Genomic DNA, 26,392 nt, shown 5'->3' on the forward strand with positions numbered 1-26,392 from the left:
TGCCGGGCTGAAGCTTTAGTCCAGGCCTTGACAGCTCAGATGACAAGCCGCAGGAGAGCTAGGTCAGAGAGAGTCATTGTCACTTGTTGGGAGAGAAAGCTCATGTGTCACAGCGGACGGAGGGGAGGCTGGCGCTGATTCAGCACTGACCTTGAGGATGGTGTCATCTGTAACCGCGGTAGGTCACCCCCGTGTGTTTATGCTGATACACACTTCACACGTCTGAGGGCCACGTCCGGGAAGAAACGATGTGTAAACCAAGAGCATGAGATCAAGCTGACATGGAATGAGGACCAAAAATCAAGTTCGATGATAAAAGCCAGTTACAAAACTGTGTATTTAGTGTAATTCCGTATTTGAGAAAAATCAATAATAATAATAAATATTCGTTTATGTACGGGGAAGAAAAAAGCATTGGCATGTGAACAGAATTGTAAAAAGTAGTTTTCCTTGGGGAATGAAATTAGAGTGAAGATTCGAGTTTCATGTTACGTGTTTTAGTCATGTTGAAGGGTTTTTTAATACCAAACGTTGACTTAGGAATTCGGGGAAAATATTTTTAAAGTGGGGGAGGGGCAAGAGAGGCAGCAGGGCCCTCATCCCTCCTTCGCATTGTCTAGGAAAGAGCACCACCAAAGAAGCCACGTCAGCTACCTTCCCAGCCGCAAAGGCAGTACCCGAAACTCGTCAGCAGCTCCCTCCTTCCCCACGCAGGGCACAGGGCTCGCCAGCTCTCGGTCTGGGACTCAGGCAATAGCTATGTGCCTCTTCAGTGCGAAATACGGAGGAAGACTTTGTACGGGAGCAAAGAGTAAGAATGTGTATCAGAAGGGTATTCATAGCAAGTACCTGATGCACCAAGAAAGCAAATCCTTGGTGAAATGAACACAAGTCCAACATACTGTGAAAGTGAATGTGTGCCCGTGGATTCCATAGAAACCAAAAGCAAGGTATACGAGCCATGCCTTCCAGCATTGGCTTTATCTATAACCCTGGATTTGACACTGGGCTGTACCCAGTATTAGCTGTGTGATGTTGGGGAAGCACCTTAACTTCTCTGACCTTTGATTTGTTTCTTCATCAGTAGAATGTGGAAAATAATAGTATCCACCTCCTAAGACTGTCCTGTGAATTAATGCCATAATGCCTCCGCTCAGGGCTTCACGTATAATTCAGTAAGTTTCTGCCATTAAAAAAACTGTAACAAAAGAAGGCAAATATGTATAAAGGCAAAATTGAGACAAAAGTAAAACCACCACAGACACCTGTTTATATGCTAAAACACAGAAGCATCAAATAAACGTTTATTGGCATCATCTTACCAACACACAGTATATCATATGTGAGCATTACAGCAATATATAATACGGTCTATAAGCAAATACCGAGCAAGATTGTTGTGGCATAGTATAAGACATCATTAAAATGGAAAAATTCTGCCCAGTTAAAGGAATTTAGCAGTATTTTGTGAATGCTCTCCTGTCTCCAGCTCTCTGTATTTAACTGTCAAAGATCATTTGTTTCTAAATGTCCAGGCCAAGCTTTAAATGTATTTTAACTTTTTCCCATTTTTATCAACCTACTCTTCATGTATTCTCTTCTGATGGAATTCTGGTTCACTAATGAGCACTGGAGCTCGCGACCGCACAAGTGGAAGGAGAAAGATTCAGAACTTTGAAGCCAGATGTATCCACCTTGTATCCACTTCGTGACCTTGAGCACATTATGTAATTCCTTTGTGCTTTGGGGTACTTGTCTGTTCAGTGAGACTACAATAATGTCTTCATCTCAGAGTTTTTAGGATTAAATAACTGTATTTCCCACGCCTGGCACTCAGTATGTCCTTAAAGGTTGTTCGTTTCCCTGCTTTTCCAAAAGGAATCTTAGAGATCATCAGTCTTCTCATTTTACAAATGAGAAAGCTCAAATCACAGGAGTTAAAAAAAAAGAAAAAACCCACACGCCAAAAGTCCCGTTTCTACTATACTCTTTCCACGGCTGTCCTTTCTCCTAGAAGCTTAACTTCAATAGAGAAGAGAAAACTCAGTGGAATCAAAAAGTATTCTTTTCCTCTTTTTAATATAGGTAAGTCACCAAGAGATTTTTAAAGTAGGAGTACGTTTTATGAAAGGTAATAAGTAGTCAAGCACTGTCTTAAATCCACAGAGACATTAAAAACAGAAGTTCTGTGCTTCCAAGATTTCCATAGCAGAGCATAAATATTCTGTATGCTTTGGCACCAAAACTCCCAGAACTGAGTATTTATCTGCACATTTCAACTCAGGCCTCCCGGAATGCTTGCCCATGGAATTGGCAAAGGAGCGGGCGTTCAGAATTTAGAGCAGTCAAGTTTGCTCAGCACACAGCTGTATTTGAAGCGCGGCTCTCTGCCATTAGTCCACAGAACTTGCAGAAAACACAAGCAATTCAAATGTCAATGTTGTGATCTTACCCTGCTGTCATATCTTTGTCGTCTTTTTCCATACCTGAAGAGATCACCCGTGAATAACCCAAAAGAACCCGTTATCCTGTACGTAATGGAAAAAAGCAAAAATTCCGCAACCTGTAATTTAGATCTTGGACTCTTTATTTGAGAAAGAATGGCAAGCTTTCTTCAGCAGGAAGGAGATACTCAATACTACCATTTAAAAAGAGCCAGCCAAAAGAGTCTGTGATTTCTTTAAAAATTGTTCTTAAAGTGACATTTTACCATAGTAAAACTGGTTACATTTTATTTGGTTACTTAAAAAGTATATGCATACTTGTTTGTCTCTCTCGCTTGTCTCACGTGCCTCCTGTCTCAGGTATACATTCTTACTCCGTCCAGAAAGAGCAGGACACGTTAAATGTCGCTACGGATACATGGATACATGGAAACTCAGCCACTGGAAATGGGCCGTATTTGTGACTATACCAGTTGCTCTTAGCAAATGGCTCATATAGCAAACTAGATCTGCTGTTATAACCGTTACATGGTTAAGCCACAAGCTAGTGACTTTGCCATACGGATCCACGGATGAGCATGAGACGGGTCAAACGCGGAGGTCTAGGGGATATCTCGGTGGCTCTTGAGGGTAACAAGCTGCTTCTAAAAACTGCTCTTGTTCTGACTTTGTGGAACATTTCCCGCCTGAATGGTAAAAGCAACTATCACATTAATCCTATTTAATAGGTCTGAGTTCATTTTATAGGAAGGGATGAGACTGAACAGTCTAACCTCTAACCCTACTGTGTATTAATGTACTTGGTTCTGTTTGTTATAAACAGTTTTTCTCAGGATCAAAACCCTGTCAGAGTTATAATTAAGGATGGACATTTGGGGTTTTGTCAAGTGTATCTTAAAACAACTGCATACGGGGGCACCTGGGTGGCTCAGTCGGTTAAGCGTCTGATTCTTGGTTTTGACTCAGGTCATGATCTCAGGGTTGTGGGATCAAGCCCCACATTGGGCTCTGAGCTCAGCACAGTCTGCTGGAGGATTCTCTCTCTCCTTCTGCCCCTTCCCCTGCTAGCAGTCGCTCTCTCTAAATAAATAAAATATTTTCAAAATTCATTTAAAAAACCCCGTGTATATTATTCTGTGCTGCCTTATTTACACAAGTTAGAAGGATTATACCAAGAGCTAACTATAGATAAGAAATAGATTTGCTTATTTCCAAATTACGGCAACATTAATCTCGGCAGGTATTTATACAAGAAGAGAGAGAACCAAAACATTTTGAAATTGCTACTTAAAACTCAGTTTCTGACAACAATGTTGGACTCAGAAGTAAAGCAACACATTCATTACATCTCTTATTATAAGATGATTATTTTTTTCCAGACTCTTCTGTCTGATTCTCATCACCCACAGTGAGAACTGATATGCTCCAATTTCTCTGTATTACACCTTTGTCTTAATTCAAATATTATTTAAAATTCTGAAGTCTTGGGATACATCCACATCCTGGGAGGGTGCTTGATGTGTCCACGGCTCGAAGTCTCTAAACTTTACATTTCTGACAATTTTCAAGAAAACCTTACACTTACCTGAAAGTGCTCCCCTGTAGCCTAATGGGACGATGAATTACATTCATCCTTATTTCTATTTTTAATGAGTGTTGTATGAGGACTCAAAGTTCCTCCTCGCACTACTTTCCTCCCCCTCTAACACTCCTGGGGTAGCTGATGCCATCATATCTTCAGTAGTATCACAAGAATAATGACAAGGCGGCAATGTAACTATGCCGAGGGCCATGCACTCTCCCAGCTTGGTACCTATTACTTGTCTGTGCTGGCAGTAAATAGCCTTCTATTTATTTTACACTTTGAAAACATTAAAAAAGATCTTTGAAAGAGGTATAAGGGTGGCTATGAAAAGCCATTCTCAGTACCTTTCTCTCTAAATTTTGATTACTAACTTTGTTTCTCAAAGATTGAGAAGGAGGAATGTGAATAAACAGAACGGAAAATCTTATCCAAATAACATGATCAACGCTTCCTAGGAAATGAGAGTGTCAATCAGCGGGTACAATTTTAATAGAGTGAGTGGTGATCCAGGTCAAATTTTCCAGTGTAATTTTGCACATAAAACAGAATCCCAAATCTTTATAAAGTTAAGCTACAGTAGGTCTCTCACTGCCCTTGTCCTCTCAGACCCCTTACAGAAGGAAATTAGATAAAAACCTACTTTTCTCCATGCTCTATTTCATCTCCCTGCCCTCCTCTCTCCCAATCTCCACCTTCAAAGCGGCAACAAAGGCCCAAAGCCCAAACCACTGTATGTTTTTCTGGCTAAAATTCTCTGGGAAAAACCCAGTGAGGAGTGTGCCCTGATGCCTCACAGCTCGTGTGGACAGCTGAAGTCGGGCCTGGTCTCTTCTCTTGGTGCTGCTGAGACAACCCGATGTCAAGTTCCCAGATGATTTTTTCTCTATCACACCCTATCAAAGTGGAGAAAGAAGTGGTTGGAGATGCTCCAAATGACCTTGTTTTTCAAGTTAGATGCTAACTTGTTTTGTTTTGCTTTGAAGCCAGCCACGAAGTAGAGACAAAGCAGCCAACTCTGGAGGAGTAAAGAAACGCTTAGCATGAAGACCTAGGGCGAATGTTAAATCGGGAGTATAGGAATCTGGGTTCTAGCCTTGTTGGGCCTCAATTTCTTCATCTGTAAAATGACATAGTTGAAATAGATGATCTCTAAGAGGGTTTGGTAAAGTACTGGAAGAGATCCTGATTGGTTTTGGGTCCATTAGACCCTGGAACTGTATACAAAACTTAGTGTGTGTGTCTGCGTGTTTTCATTGAATGCATCTGGACCTCCCAATCTGTTAAGAATCATTAAGCTGATTTCAAACTGTAAAGTTCATCTAAGTGATTTTTTTTATTGAAGTCATTTCATTTGGCTTTTCAAGATACCAAAAGCATAATTTTTTCAAAGGTACTCTGAGTAACGAAAATAAGAAATGGATATATCCTTTCCAGCACATACCCTTTAATCCATGCACATTTAGAAAATTAATGTAGACATTGATTGTAAAGTAATTTAACCAAGACATTCATCTGGTATAATTTTTCATAGATTCTGAATAGTTTTAGATTTAAAAAATACAGGGCTTATCATTACAATTGATTAATGATCTTATAGCCCCAAGTCTGTGTGTGAATGAAAACCTAAAATACTTCGTGTCTTTGAAAATAACTAAACATATTTTTTTCTTACAAGTTTGAAGTTGTCAGTTATCGGTTACACACACATTCTTAAGAAAATCCGAAATGGCCTTTAAGAATAAGTTGCTTTGCAATAATAAATAAGACAAAAAATCTATTTCCTTTTGGAAAATGATCCGTAAGTGACTCTCCCCCCGCCCACGAATTAGTGATTCATACTCTGATAAGTATTTTGGAATCTGGGTAGTTCCACTACTTATCTGTTTGGACTATGAGAACTTTATTTTTATTTCTCTAGTCTTCAATTTCTTTTGTACCTGAAAAATAAAGATGGTGACCTTGAACTAAATGTCCTTAAAGATTCTTCCCTCCTCAATGATACTGTGGCTATCCTTGGGATTCCAAATGCCCTGTTCTCAAAACAGCTATCCTAGGATTTTAATGAAGACAAGGTGGTGCTTTCATAGTAGAGACTTTCTAGCTCTTTGTTAATGAAGAAAAGTTTCTCTTTGTTGTCTCCAGTTCACGTGAGTGCTCCTAAAAATCTAACACATTAGTAAATGAGATCTTTATTTTTAATAGGTTTTTCCCTTTCTTTATGAGTGATAGAAGTTTCACAATGTGCATTTAATTTTCCTGTAAGTTCTAAAAGGCAAATTTCACTGGGGCCATGAAAGAATTCTCAAATTTATCCAGACTATGTAGAAACCACCATCGCAGCTGGCTGAAAGGTAAAAGCTTGGTTAAATTGACTTGGCCGGCTTCCCAGGGGTTTGCAGGCATTAAGCAATATCTGAGAGTAAGTCCATTGCCTTCGGAAGCTGCAATAACTCTTTGATCCACTGTCGTTCCATTTAGCGCACTGCTCTATAATAACATATTTGTGAGTAATAAGAGAAAGTCGATTCTCCTTCCAAATGCACCACGTTTATAGCTTAGGCTGTAACATCTCTGGGATGTTGTCAATTTTAAAGTTCTCCTTCCAGGTTGACTGGCCACATGGCCACTGGGCACATGTCCTTTCTTTTTCTTTTTAAAAATCTTTCAGGTACCATTACCGTTTTATATAGATGTGATCAATTTTCTTTTGCTATCATAACCCAGAGAAGTTGGACAATGGATTTTTAGGAGAGATATTTTATCCTCAGGTGATCAGGGGACCTTTCATAATGACCTCTGCGTATACTGCCTCAGCCATAGCATAATGCTCCACTCCATAGGAACGCTACTGACGCATGCCCACCATATGAAGGGTGGTACCAGCAAGTAGGGGACAGTGTAGAGGTCAGGAGATTGCATCTGTCCCCACTTGTAGCTATAGGAATGCTTTATAATTTCAGAATCAGAGAATTCTACAAAAGACAATGTCTTATACAAAGTATCTTCTAATGTCATCTTATCCAAATCCGTCACCGCCTAATTTATAAATGGGCAAGGGGGACAGTGGGAGTTAACAGATTTGCCTAAAGTTATATAGCTTAGGTGATTGCAAATTCTACACTCTTCTGACTCCTGATCTAATGTTCTCATGACAACTCACGTATAGAACTGTGGAGAATGAAATTATCTAAAGGTGCTCTTTGTGCAGTCTTTGTTAAATGGTTTCTGTTATTATTGGCCTAACTTTTATCTTAACGCCTAAATTTTACTTTGTAAAAAGTCGTGAAAAATCAAAGTATCGGACTGTTAATGTTATCAAAACAGTAGCTTCTGTCATCTCCTCATTACCAAATAAAGTCCAAACTGGTGGTTGCTAGATTGCTTCAGATAGACATTGAAGTCGTTATCTTGCTAATACTCAAGCAGATGGAAAATACTTGGGATATCCCAATCTTGTACTTAAAATTGATGCTTATTTTTAAAATAAATGTAATATATTTTAGGATGTTAAGAACGACCTGTTGAATCCTTATCGAGCTACAGTGTTTGGCTTAATCTATTCTTTTAAAATAAGTCTGTTGGAAGTCCCTCAACTCTCATGACACCTGGCTCCAGTTCACCTTCCAAAAGCAAACTGTAGGAACTACCTCTAATGCCATAGTAACCTGAGAGAGCTGCAGTGTGCTATCTTAACTATTACAAGAAGGGTCGTTTCTGGGGCCAAATTATATAAGGGCGCAGTTTTGTGAACAGAATAGAAATTGAATACACCGTGGTAGCTGCTTGGGAAAATGAACAGTATATAATCTAATATCTTTAATTTTATGTACATGAATATAATGTATGTCAACTTTGTACATGAGATACATACAGTATTTAAACATTTTACTCAACAGATAAGAATTTACAATAGCAACAGAACTGACTAGAGGGCCGTCCACTTAATTATATACTTAGATTAGATCTGTACTTTAACAGGGAAAGAATTTAATAGTTTACAATCATAGAAACACTGACATTTAAAACAAGACTTTATAAAATAATTTATATATATCCTAGCATCTATAGAGAGGAATGATCTGCATTTGTGGATGTGTGCAATGCATGGCATATTTTAAATTTTCAGGTAATAAAATAATTTAGAAGCAGTTCATGCAGTGGTCAAAGCAAGGGATGGCAGTTCCTTCCAGATGCCCTCTCTCTTTGACACGGGCAGCAGACGCACACCAGGTACCACTGAGGCACACTAGAACAAGTCTCCTCAACAGTGACTCACATAAACACCAATATACACAAGCTGATATCCTCCCCTCCACAGTCCAAGGACCGGTCACCACTCCCGTCAGCCGTGGGAGTAGTCAGTTCATACTGAAAGTGATTCCACGTCTCTCCGGCGGGTCTATGTAATCAGGTAACTAACAGAACTTCCTGGTTTTCACGACTTTACTCTGATACTTCACCGAGTGCCCCCCATGTCCTATGACATACACATCCAGCAGGTAAGACTTTCCGGGCAGAAGTCCCTTAATTGTCTCCGTGGTCACTGCTTTCTGTAGGTTTTGACTGTGGAAATATTTACAGAGGACTTTTTCCGACTTCTTCCTTGTATCTGGTCCTAGGCATTGGTTCTGCTCTCTTTTCTTCTGGTCTTCATTGTAGCTGTCGTCCACTTCCTTTTTGTAGATGCAGAACTTGTTCCTCTCCTGAGTGCCTAGCCAAGCCACGGTGGCCGAAGAACAGGTGCGGAGCTTGTCGAAGGCTTTGATTCTTGTGTCTTCAGGAAGAGCGGGAAACGGCTGCTTGCTAGGCCTCGTGGTAGCCAATATTTTCAACATCGATGCTCCTTTCTTGTGTCCTTTCAGTCGGATGAGATACTTCGCTTTGGGCTTTCCTCGAAGCTGAAACTGCCGAATGCCTTCCACATTCTGAGACAGGAGAAGTTTCCCGTCCCTTCGCACTTGGATTTGAATAGCATCCAGACAAGAGTGAATAAAGAAAGTGACTTTTTGGTGAGAAGAGACTGGCGCAAACCGTAAAAACTTGGCTCCCTTCCGTTTGACGAATACATCCGTGACTTTCCCGTCTTTTAGCTCCACTGTCTTCTGTTTCGCTTCCTCCTTGGTCCTGGCGAAGGTGCCCACGTACGCCGTACTCATGTTGCTGTTGCTGTTGGCCACGAAGACGTCGAAGTAGTACTGCGTGTCGGGCTTCAGGTCCGAGACGGTGAAGATGTTCTTGTTTCCGATGCAGATTTTCTGAATGTCGACCTTGGGCCTCGAGTAGACATGCCGCCCCAGTTTCGGAGAAGGCTTTGCTAGGAAGCTGCGGTCTTTACCCGAATTCTCTGAAGGAAACCCGAAATGGGCAAAGTCAAAGGGGCTGAAGTCCAGACCGGGTTTGGGAGCCATCATAAAAGCGTCGTCTGCGCTCAGTTTGGCTTCTACTGCACAGAGACTTTTGAAATTGTGCTCTTTGTTGATGACCACACAGTACTGAATGGGTTGTCTCAGCAAGGAGGCCGTGGGGCTCGGCTTCCAGGCCAAAGTGACCGTGGTGCGGCCCAGGGAGGTGACATCTACTCTGGGGTCATAAGGTAATTCGGGGTAGGGCTGATCAGACTCCGGCGTTGTGGTGGCATAGACTTTGAAATGGGTGTCTTTCTCCGTTGAAAGAAGCTCCAACTGATATAAACCAGATGGGGAACTAGAAGATATAAAGTACTCCACATCGTTGCCTTTGTAGGAGAATAATTCCGTGCCTTCCTCATTAGTGATCTGCTGCCTCTGCTGCTCCAGGGGCTCTGGGTCACCTAGAAGACACGAGAGAAGCACAAGCTACATGTCAGGGTATGTGCTGTGCCTCGCCCACCTTAAATTCTATTTTTAAGACTATCTTTTTTCTCTGGTATAAAAATAATAATATGGGGCCCCTGGGTGGCTCAGTCGGTTAAATATCCGACTCTTGAGTTCTGCGCAGGTCATGATCTCAGGGTTGTGGGACTGAGCCCCAAGTCAGGATCCGTGCTCAGCGGAGAGTCGGCTTGGGATTCTCTCTTCCTCTCCCTCTGCCCCTCTCCCCACTTGTGCTTTGTGCTCTCTCTCTCTCAAATAAATAAATAAATCTTTAAAAAATTATAATGTTCCCAGTAGATAATTGGGAAATAGACAAAAAAGAATAAGATAAAAAATCATCCATTAATTCATGATCCTGAGACAGTCCTTCATTAATATTTTGATTCATTTCCATTCAGTCCTTTACATAGTTTTATGTAAATTGATATTATTTTTTTGTCTTTCCCTATAACTTAGTAACATTTATTTTCATACACATATCTTCCCAGACAAACATCCATTTTGAATCCTGCCTTTCTCACTTAAAATTATTATTATATAATAAAATAATAATTTTTAAAAAAACAATGTTTTCATAAATATATAAATAATACTGTTGGTCAATTTTTGACAATTTAAGATAATGCTTATATGTGTGTGTGTGTGTATATATATATATATATATATATAGGTTTTTCTGAATTTAAATTAAAGCTTCAGGATAGACTCCAATTATTGGAAGTTTTAGGTCAAAGACTGTAAACCTTTTAGAGATTAATCCCTACTGTCAGTCTGTTTATCAAAAGGATTCAATCTGATTGCATTTTGATGGCCATCCATTTCACTACTTTTTCTCTTGTTACTAGTACTGGACAGTCTCTCATTAAAATATAGAATATAAAGCACCAGTAAGAGTACCTAATTTTCAGTGTAGAGAACACATGTCTAGGAATTATGGGAGGAAAGTATTAAAATCAAACTAAATTTTTCTATCTTTTTATTGTTAATATCAGATATCACATCGATGCCAGATAAGTTTACAGACTTGGTGAAGGACTGGGTAGCCAGTGTGAGAATGTACATTGTTCAGCTTCAGCAAATTTAGTGAGGGATGTAGAATTTCATATCCCCAAACCATAATATGAAAAATCTCAAGCAGTTATTTATTCTCTATCTGATGACGTACTTCCTGTCATCTGGTCACTACAAGTAGCGCATCTTGCTAGCATCCTTTGTGTGACACCAGTCACCAAGCCTTCCCCTTTAAGCTATGAAGCCTTCACCCCTTAAAGGGAGCAGGTCACCCCGGGGCCTCCTATGGACTCTTCTCGTTCCCCATAACTTGGTATTTGCTTTCCACCATCTGCATCTTCTTTAAATGCCTAACATACCCTCCTACTGACTTTCTTGTCATCCTGGCCTTTCAATGGTGCTCAATGCCTTTTTACTCCTCTTTTTGGTGTCACCCTTTACTCTCCAGAGATCCTGACTGCATACCAGAACCACCTTGGGGGAGCTTTTAATAGTCCCAATGTCCAGATCACACGCCAGGACAATTAAATAAGAACCTCTAAGGGTGGGATCCAGGCATCAGTAGTTTTTAAAGGCCCTAGTGCTGATTCCAATGTTTGGGGGAGATTGCAAACCACAGCTAGAGAGTCTAGTCCCAACCTTTCCATTTTCCTCACTCCTTCACGCTCTGCCTCTGTTTCCCTTAACTGGTTTTTTTTACCAAGATCACTGTCCTTTGGAGCCATCCCCCATTTCTCTCATCCCCATTGCGAAGTCTCCAGCTTCTTGCCCTATGCATCCACACTGCTCTTTCGTAGCGAAAGAAGGCCGTCCACATCATAGGTCTTTGAGCTCTCCACCGAGAGGCCCGGGGCCAGAGTGGTCATGCTGCTTACCGGAGCCGTCCCCGCTCGCCTCCTCTGGCAGCTCTTGGAGACTCAGCTTCCACTCTAATGGTGCATCGCAGGGAGTCACCGTGACTGATAATGGAGTATTGTCTTCTTCAACCACAAAGAAATACCTGTGGGGAAGTGGACCAATTCAGACTGAGATCATTCATTCTAGGACTTAACACCAAGAGTCGCTGGAAAAATCACGGGTTTCGTTTTTATTCATTTAACAGACTTACTCTGTTACCCTTACGGAAAATATTATCTTTCTACCCGTGAAGCTCTCTTTCACTCTTCTGAAAATAATAATTCCATCTCCTCGAACTAGAATGAAAGCTCTAAGAGGGCAGGGTGTTCGGTTCATTGATGAGGACTTACAGACTAAAATAATTCTTTTTTTTTTTTTAAACATAGGTTCTTTTTTTTTTTAAGATTTTATTTATTAATTTGACATAGAGAGACAGCCAGTGAGAGAGGGAACACAAGCAAGGGGAGTGGGAGAGGAAGAAGCAGACTCCTAGCGGAGGAGCCTGATGTGGGGCTCGATCCCAGAATGCTGGGATCACGCCCTGAGCGGAAGGCAGAGGCTTAACGACTGCGCTACCCAGGCGCCCCCAGACTAAAATAATTCTTTTTTTTTTTTTTTTTAAAGATTTTATTTATTTGACAGAGAGACAGCCAGGGAGAGAGGGAACACAAGCAGGGGGAGCGGGAGAGGAAGAAGCAGGCTCACAGCGGAGGAGTCTGATGCGGGGCTCGATCCCAGAACGCCGGGATCACGCCCTGAGCCGAAGGCAGATGCTTAACCACTGCGCTACCCAGGCGCCCCATGACTAAAATAATTCTTAATAAATATTTGTTGAATGAATTGATGAGTAAGTTTAGACTTTAGCTTTTTGGGGAAAAGTCCTTAATTGTTTGCAGAGTCTAAAACTTCCTCACTGGTGGGACCCCTGCTTACCTTACTGGTCTCTCATCTTCTGTGCCCAAACCACAGGGGGCTCCCCTGGTTTCCCAGAATCCACCCCACATTGGAACTTCTGGGATGTTGTTTCATAGGCCTGAAATGCACCCATTTGCCCTTCCTCATACTTAAGTGTCATTTCTGAATTCAGGGCTGCCTTTTCTGACTCCTAATTCTGGGTCAGGTTCTCAGATAGTCTCAGAGTATCCTGCATCTTTCCCCTGGGGCACTTATTGAAATTTGTAACTATATATTTGCATTATTTGACTGTCGTTTTCTCTACAGAGGCCCACTTAGGGTTCATTTGCCATGTCATTGTATTCCAAGCCTTTAGCACTGATTTCTGCATATAGTAGGCACTTGATAAATATTTTTGAATGATCAATTATTAAATCAATTAATAGAACCCAAGAATCCTGGCACCAACCTTATTGTTCCAGCTCCAGGAGACGTAACACCTCAAGTCTGTTTCTATCTAAAGATACAGGATCTGAACGGCACTATCAGGACTTTCCCCCCTCACCATTCAAATATGAATTGAAAGAAGGAAGGTGGGGGTAGGGCAGTGGGAGGACAAATAAAGACTCTATAAAAATAAAAACAACTTGCTCATAGAATAGTAAAGTTAGACGTCATCTAGACAAAATAACTAGATGACTGAAGTATTTACTGGGTGGGAAGGTATATGTATCATAAACACCTTTCAAGACAGGTGTCAGATGGCTTAATTTTCAATTCGGTCTACTTTTTGGAGAGCAGAATTTGGTTCCTTTGGCCAGGCTGCATGGGATATATTAACAATACACACACAGCTGAACCCATCTATATTACAAAGACATAGGGACAACAAAATATTTTGTTTGGCATCATGTAAGTAAAAAAGTGTTCAAAACTTCTAGGTTTCGATTTTTATGTGGGTAGCAGAGCTAATTGCTGACGCAGAAATCAACGTGTCAGTTCATCTACTACCTTCTGTTCTCATTTCTAACAAGGAAGTAGCTTATTTCCCAAAGTAACTGCATCTTACTAACTTAAGTACAGGCCACAGGCAACCAATGACAAAACAATTCTTGCATTTCACAAGGTACTCATTGTACATATAAAACAGCAGCGAGTCCCTCTAACTCAACATTTTCATATGGAAGCACTTATGATTAGGGATAAAAGATAATCTGAATAAACTTAACAATTCGACACACATTTGTTGGCTACCACACACAGAGCACTTGGGGAAGAGAACAGCAATCGTTGATAATAGGGCGTGATCTGTGTGCTCCAGATACTGGCTGGTGAGGCCGACCGAAATGTAATGAATAACTAAGAAAAGATGGCCCCAGATTATAATGCCAAAGCTGAGGGATAAACACTCCATAAGCCATTTAGTCTTTGGAATTTATGTGGTAAACATAATAATAAGTAATGAAAAAAGCTGTCCGCTGCTGCTAAATTTTATCTGGAATTTCATCGTTAGTCGTAATGTCAACAGTGTCTATGAGTGCCTCCCGCTGCATATTTCACTCCTAGAGATGATGTTTCTATTGTTGCTGTAACTCTCAACTCAGGGTGAGGTAACGTTTCATCCAAATGTAGATACCAAAGCCCCTGATCATTATTTGCGGGGTAAAAAAAACAAGAAAGAATAAACAAATATGTATCATTTTTCAAGGTCAAAATATTTAGAATCATTACGTGAGCCCAAATTGTTGATGGAGTAAAGGTAAATGAACCGTGATAGTTTTTACTACGTTTGGTTTAATATTCTCAGAACCTAATCATATTGTTCAAAGAAATATTATTATTTATTTACTTTTTTTAGTTTAAGTAAGCTCCACGCCCGGCATGGAGCCCAGTACAGGGCTCGAGCTCACGACCCTGAGATCAAAACCTGAGCTGATATCAAGAGTTGGGTGATTAACTGAGCCACACAGGAACCCCAGAAATATTATTCTTATAAAACAATGTGAACGCTTGAGGAATCATATCTATTCATTTAATTTCATATTATTTTAGCTATTTAAGCTCTTTTTCTTGAGATGCAATTGAAATATATTAATTTCAAAGGTACAAAATAACGATTTATGTATACACGGTGAGATGATCATCACAGTAAGTCTCCTTCCCCCGTAACCGTATCAAGTTACATAATATGCAAAATAATATTGACTGTGGTCACCATGCTGTACATTACATCCCCTCATTTTCTTTGGATGGATACCCAGAAGTGGAATTGCTAGATTATATGAGAGTTAAACTTATACTCTTTTGAGGGACTATTACTGTCTTCCATAGTGGCTGTACCAATTTATATTTCCACCAACAGTGCATGAGGATTCCCATTTCTCCACATTCTTGCTAATATTTGATATCTCTTGTATTTTTGATAATAGTCATTCCGACAGGTGTGAGGTGGCATCTCATTATGGTTTTGATTTGCATTTCCCTGATGATGAACGATGTTGAGCATCTTTTCATGTACCTTTGGCATAGGTATGTCTTCTTTGGAGAAAGGTCTATTTGTATCCTCTGCCCATTTTTAAATCAGTTAGACGTGTTATTTTTAAGTTGTATGCATCCTTTATATATTTTGGATTTTAACCCCTTAGTAATATATGATTTGCAAATACCTTCTCCCATTCAGTAGGTTGCCTTTTTATTTTGTTAATGATTTTCTTCACTATGCAGAAGCTTTTTACTTTGATGTAGTCCCACTTGTTTATTTTTGCTTTTGTTGTCCTTGCCTTTGGAGCCAGATTAAACAAAACAAAACAAAAAACAGAGAAAAAAGAACCCAAAACACTGCTAAGAGCAATATCAAGGAGCTTACTGCCTATATTTAGTTTAGTGGTCCAGTTTCATTCTTGGGCATGTGGCTGTCCAGTTTTCCCAAGAACATTTTTAAACAAACTGTCCTTTTCCCATTGTATATTCTTGGCTCATTTGTCGTGAATTAATTGACCATGTATTCATGGTTTATTTCTGGGCTGTCTATTCTGCTCCATGGATCTATGTATCTGTTTTTATTCCCATACCATACAGTTTTGATTATTATACCTTTGTAGTACAGTTTGAAATCAGGAAACATACCTCCAGCTTTGTCCTTCTTTCTCAGGATGGCTTTGGTTTTTAGGTCTTTTGTGGTTCCATACAAATTTTAGAATTATTTGTTCTAGTTCTGTGAATAATGCCATTGGAGTTTTGATAGGGATTTCACTGAATCTATAGATAGCTTTGGGTAGTATGGACATTTTGACAAGTTTAATGCTTCTAATTCATGAACATGGAATATCTTTCCATTTATTTGTGTCCTCTTCAGTTTCTTTAGTCAATGTCAGTTTTCAGTGTATAGTTCTTTTACCTCCTTGGTTAAATTTATTCTTAGGTAGTCTATTCTTTTTGATGCAATTGCAAACAGGATTGTTTTTATTAATTTCTCTTTCTGGTAGTTCATTATCAGTGTATAAAAATACAACAGATTTTTGTATATTGATTTTTGTATCCTGCAACTTTAATAAATTTGTTTATTAGTTACAACAATTTTTGGTGGAATTTTCAGGGTTTTCTATATATAAAATCATGTTGCCTGCAAACAGTGACAGTTTTACTTCTTCTTTTCCAGTTTGAACACCTTTTATATAATTTTCTTCCTAATTGCTTGGGCTAGGACTCCCAATACCATGTTAAATATCAGTGGCAAGCATGGGCACCCTTGTCTTGTCCTTGACATTAGAGGATAAGCTTTCTTCTTTTCACCATTGAGTGTGATCTTAGCTGTAGGCTTGTCATATATGGCCTTTATCACATGGGGGTACATTCCCTCTATATCCGCTTTATGGAGAGATTTTTTCATAAATAGATGTTGAATTTACCAAATGCTTTTTCTGCATCTATTGAGAGGATTATATGATTTTTATTCTTCATTTGGTTAATGTGGTATCACACTTATTGACTGGTGGATCTTGAATCACCTTTGCATCCCTGGAATAAATCCTACTTGATGGTGGTGTATGATCTTTTTAATGTATTATTTGAATTTGGTCTGCTAATATTTTGTTGAAGGGTTTTGCATCTATATTCATTAGGGATATTGGCCTGTAATTTTCTTTTTCTTTTTTCTTTTCTTTTCTTTTCTTTTCTTTTCTTTCTTTTCTTTTCTTTTCTTTCTTTTTTTCTTTACTTTCTTTTTTCTTTTCTTTTCTTTCTTTCTTTCTTTCTTTCTTTCTTTCTTTCTTTCTTTCTTTCCTTCCTTCCTTCCTTCCTTCCTTCCTTCCTTCCTTCCTTCCTTCCTTCCTTCCTTCTTTGTGGTGTCCTTATATCTGGTTTCAGTATCAGGATAGTGTTGGTCTCATAAAATGAGTTTGGAAGTATTCCATCTTCTGCAATTTTTTGAAATATTTTGAGGAGGATAGGTATTAGATCTTCTTTGAATGTTTAGTAGAATTCACCAGTGAAGCCATCTGGTCCTGGACTTTTGTTTGTTGGGACTAGCAATCTTCTTGCTAGTAATTGGTCTATTCAGATTTTCTATTTTCTCATGATTCAGTCTTAAAGGTTCTATGTTTCTGGGGATTTATCCATTTTCCCCCCTAGTTTGTCCAATTTATTGGCATACAATTCCTCATATTAGTCTCATAGAAGGTCCTTTGAATCTTCTTGGTATCAATTGTAATTTACTCTCTTTCATTTCTGATTTTCTTTGTGAGCTAGAAGTTTATAAATTTTGTTTATTTTTTCAAAGAGCAAGCTCTTAGTTTCATTGCTTTTTCTATTGTCTCTTTAGTCTCTATTTTATTTATTTCCACTCTGATGTTTATTATTTTCTTCCTTCCTTTAACTTTGGTCTTCATTTATTCCTATTTTTCTAGTTCTTTTAAGTGTAAAATTAGATTATTTATTTGAGATTTTTCTGATTTCTTGAGTTAGTCCTGTATCAATAAGAACTTCCCTCATAGAACTGCTTTTGCTGTGTCCCATAAATTTTGCTGTGTTACATTTCCACTTCCATTTATCTCAAGGTATTTTTTAATTTTTTCATTGACCTGTTGTTTTTTCAGTAGCATGTTTTTAAATCTCCACATATTTGTGATTTTTCCAGTTTTCTTTTTGTGATTGATTTCTGGTTTCATACAATTATAGTCTAAAAAGATGTTTGATGTAATTTCAATCTTCCTAAATTTATTGAGAATTTTTGTGGTCTAACATATGATCTATCCTGGAGAATGTTCTGTGTGCACTTAAGAAGAAGAATGTATATTCTGCTGCTTATGGATGGAATGTTCTATATAAATCTAGTAAATGGTCTAATGTGTCATTTAAGGCCAGTGTTTCCATATTGATATTGATACTCTGTCTGGATGAACCATCCATTGACGAATATGGGGTACTAAGTCCCTCTACTATAATTGTATTGCTCTCAATTTCTCCCTTTAGGTCTGTTAATATTTGTTTATATATTTAGGTGCTCCTATCTATATTGGGTATATAAATATTTACAAATGTTAAAAAAATTTAAAAAATATATTTACAAATGTTATATCTTTTTGCTGGATTGACCCCTGTATCATTATGTAATGCCCATCTTTGTCTTTTATTACAGTCTTTTGTTTTAAAGTCTATTTGTCTGATAAAAGCATAGCTATCCCAACTTTCTTCTGGTTTCTATTTCCATGGAACATTTTTTCCCATCCCTTTACTTTCAGTCTATGTGTGCCCTTACATCTAAAGTGAGTCTCTTGTAGGGAGCATGTAGAATTAAAAAAAATCCATTCAGCTACTCTATGTCTTTTGATTGGAGAATTTAGTCCATTTATAGTTAAAGTAATTATAGGTAGGTGTATACTTATTACCATTTTGTTAGTTGTTTTCTGGCTGTTTTGTAGTTCTCTTCTGTTTTTTCTCCTTCTCTTGCTTTCTTCTCTTGTGGTTTGATGGCTTTTTTAGTGTTATTAGATTCCATTTTCATTATCTTTTTTTGTATATGCCATAGGTTTTTGCTTTGTGGTCACCATGAAACTCACCAATATAAGCCTATGTATATACACCAGTCTATTTTAAGTTGGTAACAAGTTAAATATGAATACATTATGAAACTACATTTTCATTCCCCAGTCCCGCACTTTATGCTTTTGATGTCACATTTTACATCGTTTTGTGTATATACCCCAACTAATTGTTGTAGTTTCAGTTTAGTTGTTTTGTTTTGTTTTTTCTACTTCTGTCTTTTAATCTTCATGCTAGCTTTATAATTAGTTCACTACGTTTAATATATATTTACCTTTACCAGGGAGATTTTTACTTTCATACATTTTCTTGATACTAGTTAGTGCCCTTTCTTTTCATCTTAAAGACACATCTTTGACATTTCTGGTAAGGCTGGTTTAGTGGTGGTGAACTCCTTTAGTTTTGGCTTGTTTGGAGAACTCTATCTCTCTTCAATTCTGAAAATCTTGCTGGGTGAGTAGTCTTGGTTGGAAGTTTATTGCTTTCAGCACTTTGAATATATCATGACATTCTCTTCTGGCCTGCAAAGTTTCTGCTGAAAAATCTGCTGATCTGCCCTTATTTGTAACAATTTTTTTCTCTCGGTTTAAAGATTCTCTCTTTATCTTTGAATTTTGACATTTTAATGTAATATATCTTAGTGTGGATCTCTTCAGGTTTATCTTATTTTGAACTCTGGGTTTCCTGGACATGGATGTATGTTTAATCCTCCAGGTTAGGGTAGTTTTCACCCATTATATTTTCAAATAAGTCTTCTGTCCCTTTCCTTCTCTCTTCTCTTTCTGGGACCTCTAATATGCAAATGTTTTCCATCTGATGTTGTTCTATAGGTTTCTTAAGCAGTCTTCACATTTTTTTTCAAAGATTTTATTTATTTTTCCAACAGAGAGAGAGAGCACAAGCAGGGGGAGCAGCAAGCAGAGGGAGAGGGAAAAGCAGGCTCTCCACTGAGCAGAGAGCCTGACATGGGGCTTGATCCCAGGACCCTGGGATCATGACCTGAGCTGAAGGCAGACACCCAACTGACTGAGCCACCCGGGCCCCTCTGATCTTAACTTTTTCAGATTATTTTTTCTTTTTCCTGTTCTGTTTGGGTGATTCCACTGCCCTGTCTTCTTGGTTACTGATCCATTCTTGTGCTTTATCTAGTCTGTTGCTGAACCCCTCTAGTGTATATTTCAGTTTGGTTACTGTATTTTTAAGATCTATGACTTCTGTCTTACTACTTTCTTATATTTTTTATCTCTTTGTTGAAATTCCCTCTGTGTTCACCCATTCTTCTTCCAAGAATGGTGAGCATCTTTATGACCACGACTTTGAACTCTTTATCAATAAATTACTTATCTCTGTTTCATTAAGGTTTTTTTTCTTTCTTCTTCCTTCCTGGGGTTTCATCTTGTTCTTCATTTGGAACATATTCCTCTGGGTTTTTTGTTTGTTTGGTTGGTTTTTGTTTTTTGATTTTGTTCAACTCTCTGTGTTGGTTTCTATGCATTAGGTGAAAGAACTATCTCTTCCAGTCTTGAAGGATTGGTCACAGGAAGACTGGGGGTGTCTCAGGCTTAGTCTCTGCAGTGTCCTGGTGGTAGTAACCTGCCAAGAACTGTCTTTCTGACTATTTCAGTCCAACAGGGTGCAGAAATGTAATGACCTTAGTCACCAGAGCCAGGAATTCAAGGGGGATCCCCTGTGTGGCCTGTGCACACATTCTGGCTTTGGTTGGGCTGTGGTGGAGTGCCAGGCTGGGGCAAGCCTACCTGCCAGGTTTAGCAGTGTGGGGCCATAGGAGAGCACAGATGTGGGGCAAACGGTGATAACAAGGTAGAAGGAGAGTGCAAAAATGATACTTGCCAGCACCTTCATGCCTCAAAAGAGTTCCAAGAGACCCCTGCCCTTTAAGACACTTTAAGACTTTTTAAATCTTAAGTCTTAAAAGACACTTTAAGATTAGCCAGTGAATCTCCTTTGTATGTAGTCTAGGCATTTTTGAACTTACTGTGTTTGCACTGGGTCCTGGGTGAGTAAGTCTGTGCATATGCCTTTAAGAGTGGAGTCTTATGGAGCACCTGAGTGGCTCAGTTTGTTGAGTGGCCGACTCTTGGTTTTGGTTCAGGTCATGATCTCAGGATTGTGAGACTGGGCCTCACGTTGAGCTCCATGCTCAGTGGGGAGTGTGCTTCAGATTCTTTCCCTCTGCCCCTCCCGTACCCCCATGCTCTCTTGCTCTCGCTCTCTCTCTGTAAAGTAAATATATAAACCTTTTAAAACAAAAAGAGTGAAGTCTTAGTTTCTCATAGCCTTTTGGGTCTCCTAGACATAAGCCAGATATTTTGGGAACTTGTCTCTCTGGTGCAGTTCCCAAGGGTTGGGGAGCTTGATATGGGGCTCAAACCCCTTGTTCCTCAGGGACGTGGTCTGTATTTGTCAGAGTCTTCCTTTTTGTGAGTTACCACACTAGAGGTAGGGTTTTGGCAAGATCATGCCTCTGCTTCTCCTATCCATCTCTATGTGGCCTTTTTATCCTTTGTGGAGAGGAACTGTTTAACTAGTTTTCAGATCTTTTTCAGAGAGAATTGTCCTATATGTAGCTGTAGTTTTGTTGTGTTAATGGGAGGAGGTGAACTCAGGGTCTTCCTATGGTCCTGTTTTGAACCCCGTTCTTGATTAATTTCATCTTAATCCTACAGAATCCTTCTTAGAAATTTCCTGCTATCCCAAAGATAAGAAAATAATCATTCTAAAATGTAAGAACGGCAAAAATTGCTCTCTCCACCCCAAAAGAGATCACAATCAGCAAGGACCAAACAGTCTCTACTTAATGATTAGAAGTTGCGTTGTCATTTTCTTTTCTTAGAGAAAATAGGCAATACTATTCAGAGGTTGATTGTAAATGATCTATCTAAGTCTAAAAGGTTACTTTGCTTTTTAGCATCCCCTTTATGAACTTAGTAAAAAAGAAAGTACTGCATAGAGCATACCTTTTGGGTGTGTCTCTAAAGAGATAACTGTTAATTTCAGCTCCATCTGGAATTACTGATGAATCATGAAAAAATGCCTTGTCCCGGATCTGCATCTGAAAAAGTTCCTCATCTCGAGTGGGTAACTTCTGAGTCCTTAAGCTGAGTGGTAATAGCAGCCACAGCAGACACCAGTGGAGAGGCACCATCCTGGGGCAACAGAAATGATTGCTTACATTAGTTCTGCAGGTAGACACTTGGGCAAGTTGCAAACTTTCTAAAGCATTAAGAATATTTTAGTTTTGACAGAAAATTAGAGTTGTATTAGGTATTTTGGATACAGACATGATCTTGAAGACAACTTTCTTGTTTTTTTTTTTTTTTTTTCCCCAAAGTATTCCATGGAGTTGATAACAAATTCACTAGAATTTCAGATACTAAAAAGATTTTGAAATGAAAGGACTCTTGGTGCATTAACTTCTCTGGATATTCAGAGAGAAAATCCCCACCTCAATATGGCAGAAGCCAATATGGTTCTTGTAGAAATGTGTATATAAATGTCTCAAAGATTGAACCATAGCATAAAGAGACACACTGAGAGCCAGAAAATTACCATTGCACAATCATTTTTATTCTTCCTTGAAATTGACTAAGGATTATACATGTATAGCATTATTCTTGTTTCCAAAATCAGATTTTCATAAATCAGAAGCTTTTAAAGATGATAAAGTTTAATTTTGTTACAGGTTAAGCAATTTATCCAAAATCACCAGATAAGTTATTTGCTGATGTTTAATTATTATTCATGACTAAACTCTTCAACACAACATTTCAATTTAAACCTTTGCCATATTAGAAGTGGGCTTGGATTCCCACTCTCGGATCAAGTGAGACCATTGGAAAGCTGGATAGTTAGGTCGTTTGTCTTAACCTCCAGCAGAGTTACATATTTACTACTCCAGGAGAGTATTTTCATTGAGTTACATTTTGGCCTTCAAACTGACTTTCGTCAGAAATCCTATAGGTGATTATGGCTCTCTCTCTACTGCACACTGCTGTAGGGATATTGTCAAGGACACCATCTTCTACATGTCTCAGTGTCCCTAACAGGAAGCCTCAGGTAGACAAGTTCTTTTGATGTCAAGTCCTGGTGAAAGGCTTTGCTTCCTCTGAGGATTTGGTGCCTTTCTCCCTCACAAAAAGAACTCTGTAAGAAGTTGTTTTCCCTTACCTCTTTGACAAGGAACATCAGGGATTTCAAGCATTAGGGAAACATAGTGTGTTTACACTTAAGTGCTTCAAATAGTGAGAAAGTCAAATGAAAATATTTGCAATAATTTGAAATGAAACGAATGCCAGTTTTATTTCTAAAGGGCCATTACTACAGCTATGAGATCACCTCTGCTTAAACTATCATTTGACTTTAATTTTATCTTTCTTGGAGTGCTACCAAAAATAGATTCATACAACTAAAAATACTTTTTGAAGGAAATAAGCTTCTCTTTTTTATGAGAGTATGAGAAGTAAGTGAGCTTATCCAAATAGTAAATTTAACTTCCTTTATCAAAAACAGGGTTTTTTTTGTTTTGTTTTGTTTTTGCCATGTGTTCTGCAGTTTTCCATATGAGGTATCTGCAGTAAATTGAGAGTTACTATGTGCAAAACAAGGCGCTAAACCCACGAGCTGCATTGTTGCATTTAGTCCTCACAATAACCTTGTGAAGTAGGTACTATTCTCATGTAAGAGTAAACTTCCTTTTACATAAGCAGAGAAAGGATTATAAATTCAGGTGGATCTGACTGCAGAGCCCAAAAGTTTGTCCCCTGTAATATCCCCGAAAGCCATTGTAATTTCTTACAAGGGGCTCTTATTTCTCATGCTTATTTCTCAATTGTATTGCAATTGAATGAAAACTGACTGAGAGGTAAGAAATCTGACTTTTCTAGTTGCGGCACTAACAAGACGTGTAATCTAAGGCAATGCACTTAACCACTCCAGATGGACCTCAGTTTTCTGAAGGGTTAAGGTGATGATCTCTAAACTTTGAAAACAAATGATGATTCTGAGACTGAATCCTCAACTCCTCCTCTCAATTAGCTAGCAGCTTCGGAATAAGACCAGGTCTTCTTAAGTTTCATTAAGTAATCTGAACCTCAGATATTCACATGATTGTCAGGATGGAATCCAAGGGGAGTTGGGGATGGAAAACAGGAGCTCGTATTAGTTACTAATAGCAGATGAAGCTTATAACTACAAGAGATGGCTAGACGGATCAAATCAAAACTCAGTGAACCCATTTGAAACAAACACGGACATGGTTGACTAAACAGAATGGGACCTCGGCTGGCAACCCTTAACCCCTCCCCTCTGATGCCCTTCCCCCAGTAGCTGACAGAAATGACCAATCTGATATGCTAGAATTTGCTTGGCTGCCCGTTAAGAAATTATTTTAGCATAATGGAATATATCCTGTTTACTTTGTAGCAGCACCCCAGAAACTTTGCCTTCTGAGAGCAGAAGCAGCCAGGTAATAAAATTTGTCTCTTCAGAAATGGATAGGATTTGGCTCTCCATACTCCAAAACACTGTTATGCAGATGGAGTGTACTTAGAGCAAACATGCGACGGCCGCCCTGGAGTAAGAGATGCTCAGGTGTCTTTGCCCTGGAACCACTCGCAGGCAGCCTTACCTCGTGAGGCTCTACGTTTGCCCAGGAAGCTGTCGATGGCAGCCTTACCTCGTGAGGCTCTACGTTTGCCCAGGAAGCTGTCGATTGCACAGCACAGAGGTACGACCGAGCAGGACAGGCTGCCCAATGCCCCAGGATATCTGGGAAATTTAGGTCCGCTCCAGAGTTAGGGAGGTAGCTAGTTATGATTGGGGAGAATCTTCCCAGCTTCCTTAGCCATCCATGGGAAGAACTTTCTCTTTATTAAATCAGTGAAGGATAAGAAATGAATTTTGAACTAAAAACAATATTAAAGTTTTGTTTTGTACACGCTGCACTCTTCTAAGTGCTTTATATATATTATCTCATGTGATGCTAGCAACAACCCTATGATGTAGGCACTATTATTTTCTCATTTCAAAAATGATCACACTGACGCTAGGACAGGTAAGATCACATAGTGAATACAACCTGATCTAAGAAATACAAACTATTTTTCATGAGTAAGTTCAAATACATGGAAAATAGGATTATTGCATATTCTCCATATCAGCTTTTTAATTTATAAATAAACAAACAAATAAATAAATAATGGTGAACAGCTTCAGAAGATAAGATTCTACAAAGTAAGGGTTGAAAGATAATTCTCCAAGGGTCTCTGTGGTTGTTTTTGCACATTTGGGAGCAGAAGAATTCACTGCCTTTGTTTCAGATTATCTTCTCAAGGATGTTTGTGTAACGAAAAGCCTTGGAAGATGAAGTTTCTGGAGCCCAGAGCAAGCATGATCACTACACCAATGAAGACCTGGGCTCCCCAAGTTCAGGGTTCTTCTTGTAACAAAACAAAACAAAACAAACAAAAAACCCTATTTGGGGCTGGTGATATCTGGCCTCTTTTCATCTGTGGGAATTGGGGGTCAGGGAGCCAGTGGGAGGAAAACGATAACACCGTGGGTTCTGCTATGGCTCTGAGTTGCTCTGAGTACTGTTTTTGTCTCTGACCCACGAGTCTCATGCCATCCAGCATCGATGAAACGATGGATGACAGGCTAACGTGTTAGCTTACAAGCAGAGTCAAATCTCAAACTCTTCACAGTTCTTGACACGATGTTTTACTTACTTAATTATTTTACTGGCTTATCTACTTTACTGGCTCAGGTAGAAGTTTTTATTTCAATTACCACAACAGGGAGTGGACTCAACCCTATCTTTGCTTTCTTTATTAAAAAAAAAAATCATTATTTCTTCAGCTAAAATTCTATGGGGTCAATTTTTTGTATCTGAAACAATTTTAGCCATTTTAATTGCCATATATTATGGGCAAAACAGACACTTTGGGAAAGTATTTAAAATTAATATGATCTCTTTTTTTTCTTCTTCTTCTTTTCCCTCTGTATCTATATAAGAAGACTGATGTTAGCTAAGCCTATTGTGGTAATCATTTCATAATATATATACATCAAACTATCATGTGTGCACCTTAAAATTACCCAGTGATATATGACAACTATTTTTCTATAAAACTGGAAAAAATTAGTATGATCTCAAAGCACGGATCTTTACATTCTACAGGATATCTTTTTCAAAATGTTATCTAATAACATTCATCCACTGTTGGGGAAAAGCATACTCAGTTATTACAGAAAGTTAACCATTTTTTCAATTTGATCAGGTTACAGGCAGAATTATTTTAAATGAAATGTATTTAAAAGAAGCATTGAAAGGAGCTAATCAAAACAGTTATGCAGATGGAGTGTACATATTTTTACAACTTCTATTCACTGATTCAGGTTTAAAGCTTTACTTAGATATTGTTTAAAAGATTATTTTAAGATCCTATAGATTCCCCCCCCCCACCACCAATAAAATGTTCTCTCTCGGACACTCAGCTTAAGAATCAGTCATTTCAAATAAACAACTAAAAATACATTCCTCTTCAGAATTAGACTTGGGTAAGCCAGTCTATACGAACTTACTTTTCTTCTAAGATTACAAAAGTGCCCTCTAATGGCATAACTTTTCCTCTCATTTATTTTTGTTATTT

General features: G+C 38.7%; 1 protein-coding gene across 1 annotated transcript in view; it reads right to left on the reverse strand.

The window, feature by feature from the left end:
* Nucleotides 1-1,295: 1,295 nt before the first annotated feature.
* Nucleotides 1,296-26,392, reverse strand: part of NDNF (neuron derived neurotrophic factor) — a 47,675-nt gene continuing 22,578 nt past the window's right edge. Inside the window, exons 2-4 of the mRNA XM_045799060.2 lie at nt 21,701-21,889; nt 11,768-11,892; nt 1,296-9,838 (exon numbers count right to left, since the gene is read on the reverse strand). Of these exons, the coding sequence (XP_045655016.1) occupies nt 8,445-9,838; nt 11,768-11,892; nt 21,701-21,888 (1,707 nt within the window). The 5' untranslated portion in view covers nt 21,889 and the 3' untranslated portion in view covers nt 1,296-8,444. The remainder of the gene's footprint in view (nt 9,839-11,767; nt 11,893-21,700; nt 21,890-26,392) is intronic.

The sequence above is a fragment of the Ursus americanus genome, chromosome 13 (assembly GCF_024610735.1).
Source record: "Ursus americanus isolate L20-20 chromosome 13, mUrsAme1.1.p, whole genome shotgun sequence".
Taxonomy (NCBI): domain Eukaryota; kingdom Metazoa; phylum Chordata; class Mammalia; order Carnivora; family Ursidae; genus Ursus; species Ursus americanus.